Below are 16,993 nucleotides of genomic sequence, written 5' to 3'. Positions count from 1 at the left end.
GGCAGGGAGCCCCAGCGGGCGGCTCCGTGGCGGGAGCTCCGTCTGTCAGCCGTGCCTTAGTTCCCATTAACGCGCTAGTATTGCTCCGGGCTGAGCAACTGGGAATGGCGTGTAACGTAAGCCCAGGGCGAGCCCGGCTTCCTCAGCCGAAGCCACACACGGACCTCTTCGGGGCGGTGCGTTCATGGTGACTGTGTCCGATATCGCCCAGTTCACAGGCTCTGCCTTCGGATCCGCCGCCATCTGGCAGTATGAGTCGCTCAAGTCGCGGGTCCAGACCTACTTCGAGGAAGCTCGAGCAGACTGGTTGGATAAAATACGGCCGCAGAAGAGGGGGGACTTCAGAAAGCAGGTACACGGAGCCAGGCCCGGCCTGTGCGCACACGGGTGGGTCCCCGCAGAAGCGTAAAACGTGACCGTGTCTTTCCTCTGGTGTAGGCCACTCTGTGAGCACCATTTGTACAACAGATACTTGTCCAGTTTATCCTGATTTTTAACTTGGAGAAACAATAGGTTCTCAGCAAATTACAGTAGACATATTTCCTTACAAGAAAAACTGATAGAGTTATTTCTAGAAAACTGGTACTCACAATATCACTGCAAAAGCTATACTGGAGAAAAATACCATCTTCACCCTGAAATGCAGGGAAGAGAGGTCAGTAGTAGTAGTTTGTATATCTAAACTAGGTACCTTTTTCTTTTTCCACTGTAAAAAAAAATTCTATTCTTGCTATGTCTAAGTGTTCTCAAAAGTGAACATGAACTCTGAAAGAGGACAGAGCTAGCTTAAATTCTGAACCTTAAGCATAAAATTTTTTAATGCTCTGGCTCCTGAAACGCATTCGTATTTTCAACCTGTATTTCACAAGTATGAGGGTTTAGAGGGCTTTTTTTCTTTGAGAGCTGACATTTCCATGCAAATATTTTGGAGTTTGGGCAGTAAGAACAATGTAAGTACTGCAAAACTTGTAATAAATTTAGCTGACATCCCGAAAGTGTCAGTCATTTTGTTTTCAGTTAAGTGTATTTTAAACTAAACTAAACATGCATGTATGTTTTACGTTTGTTTCAAGGTTACCACTGTGGCTTGTGATAGACCAGGCTTGATTACTCTTTCAGGTCTGCTTGTCCAAGGGAAATAGGGTTGAATGTGGAGCTGGAGAAGCACAGGGTCCTGGGTAGGACACAGAGGAGCTGTTTTTGTAATGTGTATTGTGTGCACTGTGGTACTTCTTTCAAAATGGGCATGTGTTGTGGGTTAACCTTGGTGGGCAGCTGAGCACCACACAGCAGCTCGCTCACTTCCCCCACAAACCCCCAGTGGGATGGGGGAAGAGGAAAGGAAGAATAAAAGCAAGAAAACTTGGGGGTAAAGATAAAACAACAACCAAAAAACATTTAGTAAGTGAAGGATAAGTGGGAGAAGAGAGAAAAAACCAAAACAAGTGATGCAAAGGCAATCACTCACCATCTCCTGTGGGTAGACCAATGCCCAGCCAGTTCATGAGCAAAAGATGGCTAAACCTCCTAAAATCCCCTCTTTTCCCTTTTATTGCTGAGCATGACATTACATGGTCGGGAATATCTCTGGTTAGTTTGGGTCATCTGCCCAGTTGTGTCCCCTCACAGCCTATTGCACACCCCCAGTCTATTCACTGCAGGGGCGGATGATGTGCAAGGTCTTGATGCTGTGCAAACACTGTTCAGCAAAAACTAGAACATTAGTGTGTTATCAGTACTACTTTGGTCAAAAATCTAAAACACAGCACTTAACGTACAAGCTGCTGTAAAGAAAATTAACTCTACCCTAGCCAGGCCCAGTACAGCATGCTTTCTTGCTCGGTGTATATGAACTGCGGGTGAGATTATGATTGCCACTTAATATTTTAAATAATTTTGGTTTTATACTTTTGTTTTCCTTCAAAACCTGAAGGGGAAGATCTGGTGATTAGCTATCCAAAAAATAAAACAAAACTGCCCTCTTGTTAATAGGCTTAAACTCCCAATCCCCATCTTAACTGTTAAGTTCTATTTTTAAAAGTTCAGGATCCCTCAATAGCTTCTGAGGGCATCTACTTCTTGTATTTTAGAAAAATCATGTTTGTTTAGTGTTCTTATACTGGAGAACTTTGTAGGAAATACTGGTATCTATATCCTGTGCAAGAGAATGAAACAGAAAAATGCAATGAAGTTGTTACTTTGATATCAAATAGTGAATGATTTGTTTCATACGGCATTACTTCCTCCCCGCCTCCAACCTACAGATAATTTTTATGACATTGATGGGGACAATATGGTTGGAAGGTTATTGAGCTATCAATAAAATATTTGTCCAAAATGATTCTGAAAGCTGAGGAAGGGAAAGGGGGGTGGAATTTGTCTGTGGGCTGACTGCGCTCAAAATAAACTTTTTCAGGGGTTTTAAACTTGGAGGAGGGCTGGGTGAGCTGGACGCAAGGGGGAATGGATTCCACATCTTGTGAGCCACCTCTGCAAAAGTGACCCTGGCACAAAAGTGGAATCTCTCAAAGGTGGGTGGTGTGATGTTAGACAGCATTAGGGTGAGGCTTAGTCAAGGCAGGGTTTATGCTAACTTTGGCCAATCTGCTAAAGTAAGCATTATGGGCTAGATCCTTGTTTAGTACAAGCAGAGATAAACCCATGGAGTTGTGTAAAAGGATATAACCCCATTATTTTTGAAGAAACTCTTCATCTATGTTGGGGTATTTTATGAAAAGGAGGGTAGATAACTATTCTTGAGTAAGGAAATGCCAACCTGAAAAGCTAAACCAATCAGAAATAAAAGTTTTTGAAACCGATTTACTTAACATATTTCAAACAAATGCTTTCCATTCTTAAAAAGGTAGAACCTTGTGTGACTGTTTTTGAAATTGCAAATACTCTACGGTGGCACTGATGTACAACAATTCCGTTCCAGGTTAACAGCTGGTGGAATAACCTGACTGAGGGTCAGCGGGCTGTGACAGGTTTGTGTTAGCTTACAAGTATTAGACATTCACAGGAAGAGAAATATGGCAAACAGGTACAGTATGTTAAAACAGATGGCTTTCATACCATGTTTAGGTTGTTAGGCACAAAGCATGTGTAAACTTACACCTGCACACATATACTATTTCTGCTACACTTCCTTCTCACAAACTATTTTTTGTATGCATTGAAAAAATTCCTATGCATCTGCGTGAGAGAGCATGGAAGATTAGCTAGAATTTTTCTCAGGAACTGTGAAAAACAGCAAATGCTTTTAGAAGGAATATGAGTATATATTCCACTGATATGTGGAAATAAAACTCCCTGATAATTTTTTGCTATTTTACGTACATAGTGTTGCAAACAAGAAGCAACTATCTTGTGAGCTTTCCCTTGGTTATGATATAGTTTTGATTGGTTAGCCTAACATCACTTGAAACCTCCAAGATAAATCTAACGTGTGGAGAGAAATTGATAAGAACTTGATTAAAATCTAAATAAAGTAGTTAAGCCATATCTGCTCTTATATATTCTACATGCTAACAAGTCCTGTCAAGAGGTTTTGTACAACACTATGAATTGCTCTTCAACATGCAAGCTAAGTCACCATACAGACAGAAATATTGTACTGGGGCGGGAGGGGAGTGGGGGTGAAGATTCATGTTCTATAGGCCCTAGAGCATCCCTCAATATTGAGTTAATCTAACAATCAATATAAATTCTAGCTGGTAGACCCTGAGCCATTCAGATACTTAACGCTAATTGCCCTAACAAGGTTGGGCTTACTGTACTGAAATTCCTGAGAGTTCTGTAACATCTTGGTGTAGCATGCAGGGAAAATATTTCCTCTAATAAAAGAGCATGGTGGAATAGGATAGAGTGCCAAAAGAAGAAACCTATTAAAATTTTGGTTCTGGGATTTATGTGTCATAGTTTTTCACAGTTCTTACATTTTGTTGCAAACTTCAAATAGAGAATAATTATGTGACATTTACCATTCCGTAAAGGAAGCACAACTATTTTCCCCTTTAATGTTTCTAGCTGTTATAAGTAAATGCTTGGATAGAAATAGAAAAGGCAGTTTAAACAAGAAACAATAACTTTGCACCATTATGTTTCTAATTACATTCTTATTTAAACTGAAATAAGATTGCAACAAACTGTGAAGTAAAAAGCTGTGCGTTTGCTGTCTCCGAAAGGTAACTATACCTTAGCAATGCCAACTCAACTTTTTATGCTCAGTCTGTAAACAGTATCTTTACAACTACCTCAAAACCAAACCTCCCCAGAAAATGGAAGTGATGTGTACTGCATGTCTGTATGCTTCCCCTAGCCTCCCTGCGCAGTTAAACGTAACTGTGCAGCAGATTGGTGGCAGTTGGGAATAAGCAGCTAGAGAGACAAGAAGTGAGACCTCAAGCTGGCTCTTGTTTCATTGGTTCTACAGTGGAATAGAAGTTTGAAACCATAGCTTGAATGTCTTGAGTACAGATTTTCTGGATTGTTGCATGCATTCATTCATTACATCGTACATTAAAACAGTTGCAATTAAATGTCATATTTCTGAAAGGCTTCTACTATATAAATATAGCTTTCAATATTTTTCTTTGCTTTTTCTAAACTCTTTCTAGAAGTGGATACTGCTTTTAATGAAATAGTGAAGAAAAAGTATGTTTCTTGTAAGCTTACTTTTGAATGCTTGTTTACAGTAAGCATTATGGCGTGTTACATTCATAATTTTCTTTTGTACTGTTTTTTCCTCTTAATAGGTATTATAGCTGCAAATGTCTTTGTATTCTGTTTATGGAGGCTGCCTGGTATGCGACGGATTATGTTTACATATTTCACCTCAGATCCATCCTCCAGTAAGTGAACGGTAATTTGGGAGACTTCTCTACATTGGGATGTAATAGAATCTCTGATTGTACTGCAAAAGCTTCGGATGGCACAGAGCTTACTTGCAGCTCCATCACCCACAAGCAGTCTCAGTCATGCCCAAATACATCATTTTGTCTAGACAGAAAATGCTTCTAGGGGAAAAAAGTTAGAAGTAATGGATTAAGAAAAAAAACCTCACTAGTGCTTTTCTAAATATTGTAATGTCAAAACTGTTGCCTGCTATCTGGCCTTTTACTGCGTTCAGTGGGATGCAGCTCCTGCCTTTGTAAAGGTGAAGAGGCACTTCTCTAAGTGGTATCACTGCTTTCCTGGACAGAATGCTAATCATGCCAGTCTTTGGGAAAGAAGAAAGTAAATCGTACTATGTAATGCCATTCAAAAAGTAGTCTCAAATGTGATTTTTTTTTTTCTTCCTGTAATGTTCTGTGGGATGCGGCTAGAACAGTCATCACTCACATGTATGGGCGCTTTCGTCAATAGACAAGCATTAGTCTGTATGTTATGTACGGAGTCCTTGTTTCAAAGCTGTGCTTTGGGTCACATTAAAAAAAAAACCAAACACAAAAAGACTTGGCTTTCACTCTGTGTGAAATATTTTGAAGAGGTTAACGTAGGAAAGCAAGTTACTAGTATTTAATGGCAGAACAATTAGTTTTCATTTCTACAGTAGAGAAAAGAATTAAAAGGATGAGGCAAACGTGCGTTAGGAGAGCACTTTCTGCTATCCTCTTAATTTCTGCTGAAAAAGTGGAAACTCAACCAATTCCCCACACACGCTCCAAAGCTAAAGATAGCTATTACCCAGATCTGAGCATCAGTCACCCCAAACACTCCTGTTTTAAATAATGTTGACCTTTAAACCTGCTAATTGGCTTTTTTGCATTTTCAAGGCTGCTGTTTCAGTGAGGAGAGCTAGTAGCTTTTTGAAAACAAGTTTTTCTTTGAGTCCATGTCCGTAGCAAAATAATTTTGTATAGATGTTCATATAATATATTAAAAATCTTTCACCATATACATATATAAATAAAATCTCTTTTTTCCTTTCCAAAGCATAGGAGACGTATCATAAGATAAATGTTTTATATGAAACATTCCCCAGTAGATAATTAAGACTTTCTAAAGTAGCTGTTTGTACAGCTTGCATATCTCTGGGGTATATCTTCTACCTTTCAAAACGTATTGCATGGAATTTGAAATTTGTTACGTTTCTGGGTTTATTACATAGCTTGTATTTGAGAATTCTAAGCATAATTAGCCTATAGTATGTCTTGATAAATTTCTAGTCTGCATGACATGTAAGTTGAAGCAAATTAAAACACTGACTTTTTTTTTCCCCATTGTTTTTCTCTTTTGTAGGAGCCCTGTGTTCTCCCATGCTGCTCTCTACATTTAGTCACTTCTCTCTATTCCACATGGCAGCAAATATGTATGTTTTATGGAGTTTTTCTAGCAGCATTGTCTCTCTTCTGGGATGTGAGCAGTTCATTGCAGTGTATCTTTCTGCTGGTAATGTTAAATATATATATTTACAACACTTAAAAAATATATATTCATGCAAGTAAAGCGTGTACATGGTTAATAGATGTATGATGACAGATGGCCATCGTTCAATCCCACACATTGCTCTATATTAGCTGCAGTACTTATTTGCTGTCATACAGAATTTTGATGGGTTTAGGATATTTGGCTTCAAAATATCATGACAATGCAAGTATCTGGTTTTAAGTCATGCTTAGCCACCAAAACACAATAGCTCTTAATACAGCCTTATGGGAGTTTCATGGGAAGAGATGACAGTTAATTCAAGTTAAAACAAACACTGTCCCCCCCTGCCCCCCCCCCCCAAAAAAAAACCCAAACAAAAAAACTGAACCACACCACCTACACTAGCTTCTTTAGGAAGAGGTACAGATAACGTTGTACTTTCTGATGCTTGTCTGCATTGCTGTCATTGTTTCCAATAGTAATTTTTCCTTTCTAGGGGTTATCTCCACTTTTGTCAGCTATGTTGCTAAAATGGCCACTGGAAGGTTTGAACCATCCCTTGGAGCTGTAAGTATCTCAGAATATGAGAGACCTTACAATGATCTCTGTCGCCATTTTCAAAGCCTGCTGTATTCTTTAACCTGCTTAAAAGCCAAGAATATATTTGGGATAGTGGAAACTAGGAAAGTTTACCAAAACCAAATAACCAGGCACCGATTCCTGTGTAAGAACTTGCATATTCTTCAAATACGTTAACTCTTGTAGCGACAGCCCAGAACTAATACCACTTAATGCTAATGGCTTGTAAATGAGTACTTAACAGCAGGACCTCTTGTCACTGAGCAGATAGTTCAGTTCTACAACTTACTTCATAAATGTTATTGCATAATTGTGTATCAGTCTTCTCTAATTGAAAATAGAGTACTTTAGAAAGAGATAATGTAATCGGACAAACAAAATCAGTGTGTGATACTAGTGGAAGTTTTAGGGCATGCTGTGCAGAAAGGGCAGCACTCCTGCAAAAGTCTCACAGTATGAAAGATATGAGGCAGCCTGAGGAGGTGTTGTGGTTGTCTGTTCTTTACAAGTATTTTTAGTAGTAGAACGTTTTAAAACACTTAACTTGCTGTAAGTTTGAGGCTATAACAGCTATTTGCCAAGTTTTAAAGGCTTCTGAACTTACTTTACTAAATAATTTTGATAAAAGCCAAAAGTCAGATTCTTATTTCTCAATTGGAATGAAAAAAATCTGTTGAGCCGTCCCTAAGTTAGAATTTTTGGTAGTGCTATGTATTGTCCCTTTATCTTGTGAATAAACTATATCTGGAGCAAGTTACTTTCCATTAGTCTTATTGAGCTGAACTTACTGAAATTGTCATACGTTGCATTAGTTTACTGTATTCACAGCCTTTCCATTGAGATGTTTCATGGATACAAAAGCCCATGGTCAATTTAGTACAGACCAGGGAATTGCTTGTTTCATTGACAAAAGATTTCTTGTCCCTGTCCATCTGTTATTTTCCTTGTTTTGGTACAAGCTTCAGAATGATTCCCTTCATCCGAGATGTCTGTGTTTGATTAATATATGTTAGATTTCTAGGGTTTACTGGGGGGAAAAAAGCACATTAACATAAATTGTTAAATAAATCTTAAAAAACGGGGAGGGGGCGGATTTCTTAATTACATAAGAGCATCTGAGGGGTATTTTTTTTCCCCAGTATTTATAATTTCAGATATTGAAATTAAATAACGGTGTCTTGTTTTATTTTTATTCTGAACTTTGCTGTGGTGCTTTGTACTTTGAGGTTTACCACAGGGTTGCGTTTGAAAATAAAAGCCAGAAGGAAAACAGGTTTCTTTAAATATATAATAATATATAAAAATATATCTTCCCTTATGTAACAACTCGGCTTACTTTCACATATTTTAATGTATTTACAGTCAGGAGCTATAATGACTGTCCTAGCAGCCGTATGTACAAAGATGCCAGAAGCAAAACTAGCCATCATATTTCTTCCAATGTTCACATTTACAGCAGGAAACGTAAGTGCCTTTGAACTTCAAAGAATTTCTACTCTTAAAACATTTTTCCATACCTCTCTAGTATCTGAGCATGTGTCCTCTTCATTTGTGTTTCTAAGCTGTTACATTTATTTTGAAAGACAGTACAGGTCATGGAAGTCCTGGAGGCTGATTCTGAATTGTTGCAGCCTAGCACAGTCATTGCACAAGTGTGCAGTGAATTTAGAATTATCTTAAATTCCATCCTCCATGGGTCTATTTCAAATCTGATACTAAGAGGTGAAAGAAGTTAGGAGGGACTCTGGTTCACCTGTCTGAGGAAACGTGCATACACATACTGTTCTTTCTGGTGGGTGATATTTTTTATAGCAGCACTTGTTACAGACTACTCTAATACTGATACACTCTTTTTGAAGAAAAACTTACCAAGATGGGAAGAACAGAATTTCCCTTCTCAAGGGAAATAACATTCCAGCCCTGGAGGAATACCTGCCTCCTCATTTGGATATCATCTTTTGATACTTTCAAGAACACTGTTGGGATTAGAAATAAAACTACTGAGGCTTTTCTTCATGTGTAGTACCAGCACTCCTTTTTTTGTTTCATTAAGTTCTTTTAAGCACATCCACTACCCCATTTAAGAAAAGCTTCTCATGTATATCTTGACATACTTTTAATAAGTTAATAATCTTTGGTCCACTACTTAAAGTTGTTTTACTTAAAGCAGTTAAGCTTTGTCATTTCAAGATCATGAGATTTAATATTTTTTGTAAGTGAAGCTTACAGATTTGAACAAGTGTTCTTAGATGTAGCCTTCATGTTTTTCTTGCACTTCTGCTTGAGTGGACCTGGTTTTTTGCATGCTACCCTTTAACTGCATCTTTCCTAAAAAAGATGGCCAGGGTAGAAATATTGGCAGAGCCACAGAGAGCATTGCCATGAGGAAGTACTCATTGCAACAGTAAAACAAGAGCAACGTTGGCTATTGCAGTATAAACCTAAGGAATAATTTTAGCCCTACTGTATAATTGTATTTCTAAACTTCATCTACTCCTTTAGCCTACCTTAAATATACTGTAATCAGCTTTTAAAATAAACAAACCAATGTAGCAATATAGCTGCTGTTCTAACACATATGCTTAAGGAAGGAAATCCTACTTAAAGTAACATTTCATCCTAACATTAAATCTGTTGGTCTTTTTGGAATGAGGCATTTAGTAAAATTTTGCATAATGACAGTTATGGTGGTTTGTGTCTCCTGAGGATGGTATACCGTTGCTCATGCTGTTTCTGGCCATGGAGGTGTTTGCTAACATCCTGATTTTTCTACCTTCCAACAGATGTGTCATTTAGGAGAGTGTGATGATCAATTTATATCAGATACGATGACAGGGATGCTGCCCCACATGTTCCATCTGCTAGAGGGTTGTGTTTGGGAGGACAGACGCACATAAATCTAAGCTATGTCAGAATTAGTGAATGAGAATGTTGCAATTATGTATTTTGTGGTGTCTTTTATAGCATGTATTCTTCCAAGTAACTTCCTTTTTTTAATTTTCTGACCTGAGTTTGGAATATACGTGGAGCTTTAGAAATGAAGATGGGAAGAGACAGTATTTGAAAAGGACACATTCCTACCCTGCACTATTCTGTAGCTGCTCATGTCTGTATTTTGACAGCACAGTACAGCTAAGGACCGAGTCTGTTGTTTTAAGACTTTTTTTTTTTACAGTGACTGCTTTGATACAAAATTTATGGGATTTTTTTTTATCCCAAATTTTTGCTCTGTGCCAGAATATGAAACTTCTTCTATCAGTGGCCATTATATGCTGTGACTGATCCTGTCCATTCCATGTTCTGTTCCTTTCCAGGCTTTAAAAGCCATAATTGCATTTGACACTGCAGGGCTTGCTCTGGGCTGGAGACTTTTTGACCATGCTGCACATCTTGGAGGAGCTCTCTTTGGAATGTAAGTTTGTATTTACTAACTTCCGTTTGTTTCATATTTAAATTCATCCTATATTTTTTTTCCTCTTTACTTCCTCTTATCTCTGAAGCATGGGAGTTTTCTGGAAAGTTGTCTTAAGTAGCATTGAAGACAACTTGCTGTTATCCTTGTAGTGCTATAAAATTGTGTGGAAAATACTGTTAACAGATGCTTAGAACTGAAAGAAATTGAGCTGAACTGCCTTCGCATGATAGATTAGATGTCAGATTGTCCTGTCACCGTAACCTGGGCTGGCTGTCTCTGTCCTGCTCTCCCCAGCACATTGAAGAGAGACACAAGGCAGAAAAGATTCTCACAAAACACAGCATGGACAAATTAAAATAACTTCAGAATTAAACAGCTAAGAAAATTTCTTTGTCTCGGTGTTTTTCCCCTAATTGGCGATTTAGAGAGAGCTACAAAATTAGTATAAGCTCAGGCCAGGTTCCTTTGAGCAGCCTCTACTGCTGTTTCTCAGTGTTGCTGTGTTGTCTTTGTGTGGAGCCTTCCTAATTGGGAAGAACTACTAGAAATCAGTTTGTAGGAAACAGTTCTGCATTGTTCCATGTTTGAACTACATTACCTAATGAGTTTTTCCCCTTCTACTCGATTGCAATGTTGTCTTTATTTGCACACTTATTGCTAAGAGCATTTTTAAACATTTTATGTAGGCATTTGAAAAGCCTACCTGAGATTAGGCCAGACAAAGAACAGGTGGAGGACACATTTTGGTCTACGCACTGGTTTGCCTTTGTTTGCTATTTCTTGGCTTTGGTGTCAGTAAGTTCTGTGCTGCAGCCTCCTCTCCTCCCCTTCTCTGGCATCACAAATGCATTTGATGTAGCCTTGCTGGTTTGTAACTACTTTCTGTCGTGATGCAGCAGATCAGCTTGTTCACTATAATGCAGATTCACATATTATTAAAAATAGGATAGCAGTTGCAGTAAAAATTGTCTTGAGTTGACAAGTACCTTGCCTTCTTCACCTACATATGTTCTACCTATATGTTCTACTCTGTGATCATTTTGGTCACTTCATCCTAAAACAGGGCCTCTATTTAGGACATATGCTGAATGGACGAAGTATTTCCTATACATTGCCTCACAGACAACTGTCCGCTTTGGAAAGTGGCTATATGATTTAAAGGAATGGCCAGTTTACCTAGCGATGGCTGATGGCTCATATAAAAGCACTTTTGTTTTTCAGGACGCAGGTGTGAAGTTAGGCTTGTGGGAGAACCTTCAACTTATTTCCATGCGGTTGCTTCCCCTCCCGCCTCTCCTCTCCACCATAATCTCCCTTGCTGAATCACTTACGTTTATTCATATGTCGGCATATACAGTTCTCTCTGAACATAAATTAAGCTAGAACACTTCGATGGAGTAAATCTTCATTTAGATGTTTATAGAAGAAAATTCACTTTGAATGGAATGCGGCTGTTCATTATGGGGCAGTTGTATTTACATATGAGAAAAATATTTCTACTTGGTGTTGTCATTAAGGATTAGCACAAGCAACAGTACTGTTTTAACACTCTCAAATGGAAATAGTTTTTTGCATCTTTTTAAAGTAGAAATCATGAGAGCATGGAATTAAAGGCATGAAAACCATTCATTCTCAGGACCGAGACAAGCAAGAACACAAAGAAGTTAACCGTTAGGAGTCAAGAGAACAAGTGGCTTACCTGCCACTGCCACTTTCCAAGAACGTTTTTCTTTCTGCCTCGGTTTATCTTGTCTCCTATACTAAGCATTTGAGTTACTTGATTTTAGTGATCAGCCTGCTCCTCAGATACAGAGAAAAGTTGCAGTTAGTTTTAACTAGTATTTTCTTTCGCAGGTGGTACGTGACTTATGGCCATGAGCTCATATGGAAGAACAGAGAACCACTGGTGAAAGCTTGGCATGAAATGAGGACAAAGAACACAGGAAAAGGAGGAGGTGGAAGATCTAATTGATACTAATCCTAGAGATTCCTTGTGCCCAAGCGGTATATTACTTGAAGACATGGGATTGAATTGGTTTTGAAGGTTTTTTGCTATTCCACATTAAGCCTCTAAGGAGCTGAAGTTTCTAATGTAAACCACAGTTACAAAAATGCCTATCAATAGAAAGTGAACTCTGACAAAGGTGGAACAATAAAGGTTTTTATCCTATTGCTCTCTGAGGTAACAGTCTGCATTATGTTTTTTAAAGGAGGAAAAAAAAAAAAGCTTTCCAATGAAGTGACCAAAAACTCTGTCCAAAAAACTTCAAAATGGGGTACAACTGGTTAATATTTAGGAAGATAAACACTTTTAAAACTGAGGAAGTTAATGGATCAGGAATTCCCCTAATGTCTGCCAAACAACACTAGGTGCTTTGCTAGAAGGCACACTTTAGGCAGATTAGCCTCATGTTGAGTCCAATGTGGTAGGTGGTCTTTATTGTTGAAAAGACTGGACGAGATAAGCCAATGGTCTCTTTTGATCTTAAACTTGAAATACATGAAGCAATACTGGATTGTTTGCCAAAGCTTACATAGTGGTTAATGGTCCAGCTTTGTTTATCAGCTGTGGCTTATTCAACTTATGTTTTTCATTTCTATCTGTTTCCAAGATGCTGTCACATCTTATTAGAATTTTCTACAGTATCTTTTTCATAATTACATGCAGTGGAAGAATGACTTACACTGTGGGTTTGGGTATTTTACCATGAGTTACGCTGCTTTCTATATTCTTTCACTGTATTAATCTTTTAAAAAAAAAAAAAAATTGTGCTGTATTGCTAGTTTCCTTTAAGGTTTTTGTAAGAATTTTAGAACAGTAACATTTGGTTCCGAACCTGCCAGTTCTAGAAAAATAAGCAGCTTCAGCAAAAATAGGTGAGGTGCCTGAGATCAGCAACGCTGTGACCAGAAGTAATTACTAAAGTAAACCTGAGGGTGGTACCACCACCAATGTTCCTATTACACAAATAAAACCAAAAATTGGATTTTGGGTGTGCTGGTACTCTGTGCCTGTCCTGCAAGGATTGACTACCAAAACACCTTGCAAAGGGCTGAGGAGCCTGCCCAGATAAGAGCTGGTGGGTTCAAACCCTTAACTCTGCCCTGTAGGCTGAATTAGTCATTCCAGATGGACTGTCTTGGCAAAGAACACGTTGCATCTGTAAGAAGCAACTTGTGCCTTTTTACTTTACAACAGTGCCTTGCAGAAAATACATTTCCTGTAAGGATAAACAACACATAATGCTAAATGGCACCAGTTGTAATAAATGATGGAATATAAAATTGTTCTAAACTCCCTTACTGCCACAGGCCAGTGCTCAAGCCTGAATTTTTTTCTCCCTTGGAAAATGAGACACTTGAGGATTTGTTCCTTTAAGTGCCTGTCGACTTAAACACTTAAAAAATGAAAGAGCTGGAGTATCTAACACTCCTTTGCTCTGCTCCAGAAGCTTTCTGGCTTCCTGTTTCTAATCTGTTACTTCTCCTTTCCTACTTCCTTCTCTGTTACTCGGGACAAGCGTGCCAGTTTTTAGGGCTTCAGCCACAGTGCAGCCCTGCCTGCAGCAGAGGGCAGCCGAACATGCAGCCTGACACACTGCTGCCAGCAGCGGCCACCTCCCGCGGGGGCAGGGAGAAGCCAGCAGCATCAGAAGATGGCCACTGAACAGGCTTGTCGTAAGGGAGTATTTCATGCCAAAGAAGCTCAAAAGCCATAGCTCACAGTATTTTGCATGTTGATTTTGCACCTATTTAACACTTACCTGTTGTCTTTGTCCACTTCCTTTTATTTTTTCGCTTTCTTTTCCTTGTGTTACCTCTTGTCCACTCAACACCTTCCCTAGTGTCTTCAACACTTCTGTATTTGCTGAGGGTTTTTTAGAGACCTGTCTGAAAGCAGCAGAGAGTAATATTGCAGGAAATGCAGCTTATAAACCCTGAAGGACAACATTATATTTTATAGGTCTAGAAGAATAAGCCAAGGTTACAATTAAGTTCTTCACCATAGTAGCCAGTGCCTACCTCAAAGTTTGAAAGTCACGCCCCTGTATTGCTTGCAGACACTGGAGTCCTGCTTTCATGGTCTGCTAGACCTGCTAAGGCAGTGTGGTATTGCTGCACCCTTTCAGCTTGTAGGAAGGGTGCAGATGGGCACAGAGACGTTTTCAGGCTGACCCTTCAGAGGCAACGCCTGCACATCTGCTGGATTCTCAGAGTTACAGGGGCTCAAAGCTTCTGAAAAACCCGCCTGGAACTGCCAGAGAGGTTTGGAAGTCTTTTCAAACATGCGGTTTGAGGGTCTCATGCCTAAGTTTCACCTTAGCTTTAGGCCTAACAGCATTCACCCTTCTAAAGGCTGTTCAATACCTGATATTCTCTCATTTGTAGAAACCCTAGAGGTATTTAACATATGTAAGGTGGTATGAAAACATTCACATGGCCAAGCAGTGTGTTTCATATCACTTTGCACCTGAGCCTTTATGCAGCATTGTCTGCCAAAGGTGAAGTATCTTCTCTGGTCCAAAATGACTTTCAAATGCAATAGGAAAGTCAATGCTTAGTCAGAGAAGGAATGGCCCAGAGATATGACAGCTCACTAGAGTAAATAAGATAACTTTCTGGCAAGCAAACACCCTTCTTGCAAAACCTGGCATCGGTATATGCCAGTATCTCAGTATTTAGTCACACCTTTGAATGGCAAATCAGAAGAATAAAAAAAAAAACAAAAAACCAAACCCCAAACTCAGAAAAAACAACAACAAAAAGAACGAACCACCTAAAACAAAACTAACCACATGGAAAGACTTTTTTTCCCCTTTTCAAAGAGCTTATTATTGCGAATAAAAATACAATGTGGTGGTTATGTGGATGCTTGGCAGAGACAGCAGCTAGTGTTTGTGTAGGAAAATAGCAATAAGTATAAAGTCATGGTTAATCACGTAGAGACAACCCTTCATCCCTTTTCAATGGCTTTAAGAAAGTGTCTCGTGGCCTTGCCATGTTTAAGGAATATTTTGCTTCAGTATAGTGATCTACTCTATTGAAATTTCATTTATAGTATTAGAACAAACTGTCTGTTTGAGCTTTCAGCCCCCATTCCTGGCAGCCACAGCTGTTTTGCTTTCTGATTGGATGGCTTGCCTTTGTCTTAACTGTTGCAGTATGTCCCTCTCCCCCCCCCCTCCCCTTTAAATCATGATAAATCTCTTCTAAATGCAGATAACTTTTTAATCTCATCCAGCTTCTGGTTTCCCTGTCTGAGATAGATAGCCTTTGTGCCAATTTCGTCCTACAAGCTATGATGAGCAGCTGCTGAAAGCACTCCCTGATGCTGTAGGTGGGCTCCGAGACGCGCAGCGCCAGAGCTGAAATCAGTACTAGGAAGTGCCAGGCACAGGGAGAGCAGAGACATCCAATTTATTCTCCAATCTATTTTGCTAAGCCAGGCCTAGGAACAAGGATCAGAGCATCATTTGTACTGTGCCGGTGATAACAGATGATAGAGCGGATATTCTGTTTTTTCCCATGACTGTAAAATCCATTTCTCTTTACCAGGGTAAAGTGTTGTACATTTCACCCAAATATGATTTATTTTTAAAAATTACTACGTAGAGCAGAGTAGTTCTAGAAAAAAAGAGCAGCAGAAAATTAAGAAACGTCTCCCCGCATATTCCTAAAAGTAAAATTACATTTGTGGGTTTTTCAGGCAACAAATGAAACGCAGGATCCAATATCCCATATGTTATTGTGTCAAGACTTCTGTGTGGGACCAAAATGTTGTTACCTGAAATTTCCGAGTCTCCTTGCCCTAACTGACATGTGGGGGTGGGGCGGGCAGTAGCGTGAAATCAAAACTGCTAGTAGCACCAGCAAGTGCCAAATCAGATATTTAGGACAACAGGATCATCTGCAAAGGAATTTCTTTCTATCCCTTGATAACTGTGTCTCAAAGAGAAGCCAAACACTCAAGGAGAGGTTCTGCCTCAGTCCATATCCACATTTCTAGTCCTCCTCCCCACCAGAAGCAGGTGCCAATCTGGACTGAGGTCTAGGAGGTGCTAATACGCTACAGATACTGCTTTATTTCAGCTGAGCAGTCCGTAAATCTTAGCTTTTCACGTTCTATTGCATAATTATTTTCTTATTAGATCTTATCATATAACCACCTGTAACTAGATTACTACATTCTAAAATGAGGTACCGATCTAGTTAGCCTTTAAACAGATGATTTTCTAATAGGTGGCATCCCAGTTTATCTGCATTCTTCACTTTTACAGCCTTATATTTCATAGTTTGGTGACCTGTTGGGAGACTCAGCGTCTTCTGTCATAACACACTGAATGGGGAATTGTGGAGGAGCATTATGGCCTGTAGCCACTCATTACATAAGACGTCAAGTTTCAAAAGCCAGACTTATCCCCGATGTAATTCTGTCAGCTTCAGTGGTTTGCGCCAGGACCGTTTGGTTTTGAACGTGAACGTACAAAGAAAAGCTGTGGTTTCCAGTCTCTGGCAAACAGTAAATGATGTGGATCATATATAATAGACACTTGGATTTTCGTCAATAGGTAGCCTTTTAAAAGCGAAGCGGTTAAACCGTTAATATAAATGAAGGAGGGGGGGTAT

General features: G+C 39.2%; 1 protein-coding gene across 2 annotated transcripts; it reads left to right on the top strand.

Annotated features, from left to right (window-relative positions):
* Positions 1-211: 211 nt before the first annotated feature.
* On the top strand, positions 212-12,602 carry PARL (presenilin associated, rhomboid-like). Of its 2 annotated transcripts, none has more exons than XM_009335166.1 (8): positions 212-352; positions 2,939-2,987; positions 4,758-4,853; positions 6,244-6,393; positions 6,869-6,939; positions 8,314-8,415; positions 10,266-10,363; positions 12,221-12,602. In XM_009335166.1, exons 3-8 carry the CDS (start codon positions 4,808-4,810, stop codon positions 12,336-12,338), a joined length of 585 nt encoding a protein of 194 aa, XP_009333441.1. In that variant the 5' UTR covers positions 212-352; positions 2,939-2,987; positions 4,758-4,807; the 3' UTR covers positions 12,339-12,602. The 2 variants fall into 2 exon arrangements, with proteins under 2 accessions (XP_009333441.1, XP_009333442.1); XM_009335167.1 differs by lacking the exon at positions 212-352 and adding an exon at positions 2,442-2,531 and having other exon boundaries at positions 12,221-12,547.
* The last annotated feature ends 4,391 nt before the right edge of the window (positions 12,603-16,993 follow it).

Source organism: Pygoscelis adeliae, unplaced genomic scaffold (genome assembly GCF_000699105.1).
Source record: "Pygoscelis adeliae isolate BGI_AS28 unplaced genomic scaffold, ASM69910v1 Scaffold21, whole genome shotgun sequence".
Taxonomy (NCBI): domain Eukaryota; kingdom Metazoa; phylum Chordata; class Aves; order Sphenisciformes; family Spheniscidae; genus Pygoscelis; species Pygoscelis adeliae.
Note: the sequence above shows the minus strand (reverse complement) of the source record. Positions and strands in the feature narration are given on the sequence as shown.

Coding starts and splice junctions, on each gene's coding strand:
- PARL (XM_009335166.1), top strand. CDS start 4,808: ATGCGACGGATTATGTTTACATATTTCACCTCAGATCCATCCTCCA. Junction 6,394..6,868: donor TGCAGTGTATCTTTCTGCTG/GTAATGTTAAAT, acceptor TTTCCTTTCTAG/GGGTTATCTCCACTTTTGTC. Junction 6,940..8,313: donor TTGAACCATCCCTTGGAGCT/GTAAGTATCTCA, acceptor ATGTATTTACAG/TCAGGAGCTATAATGACTGT.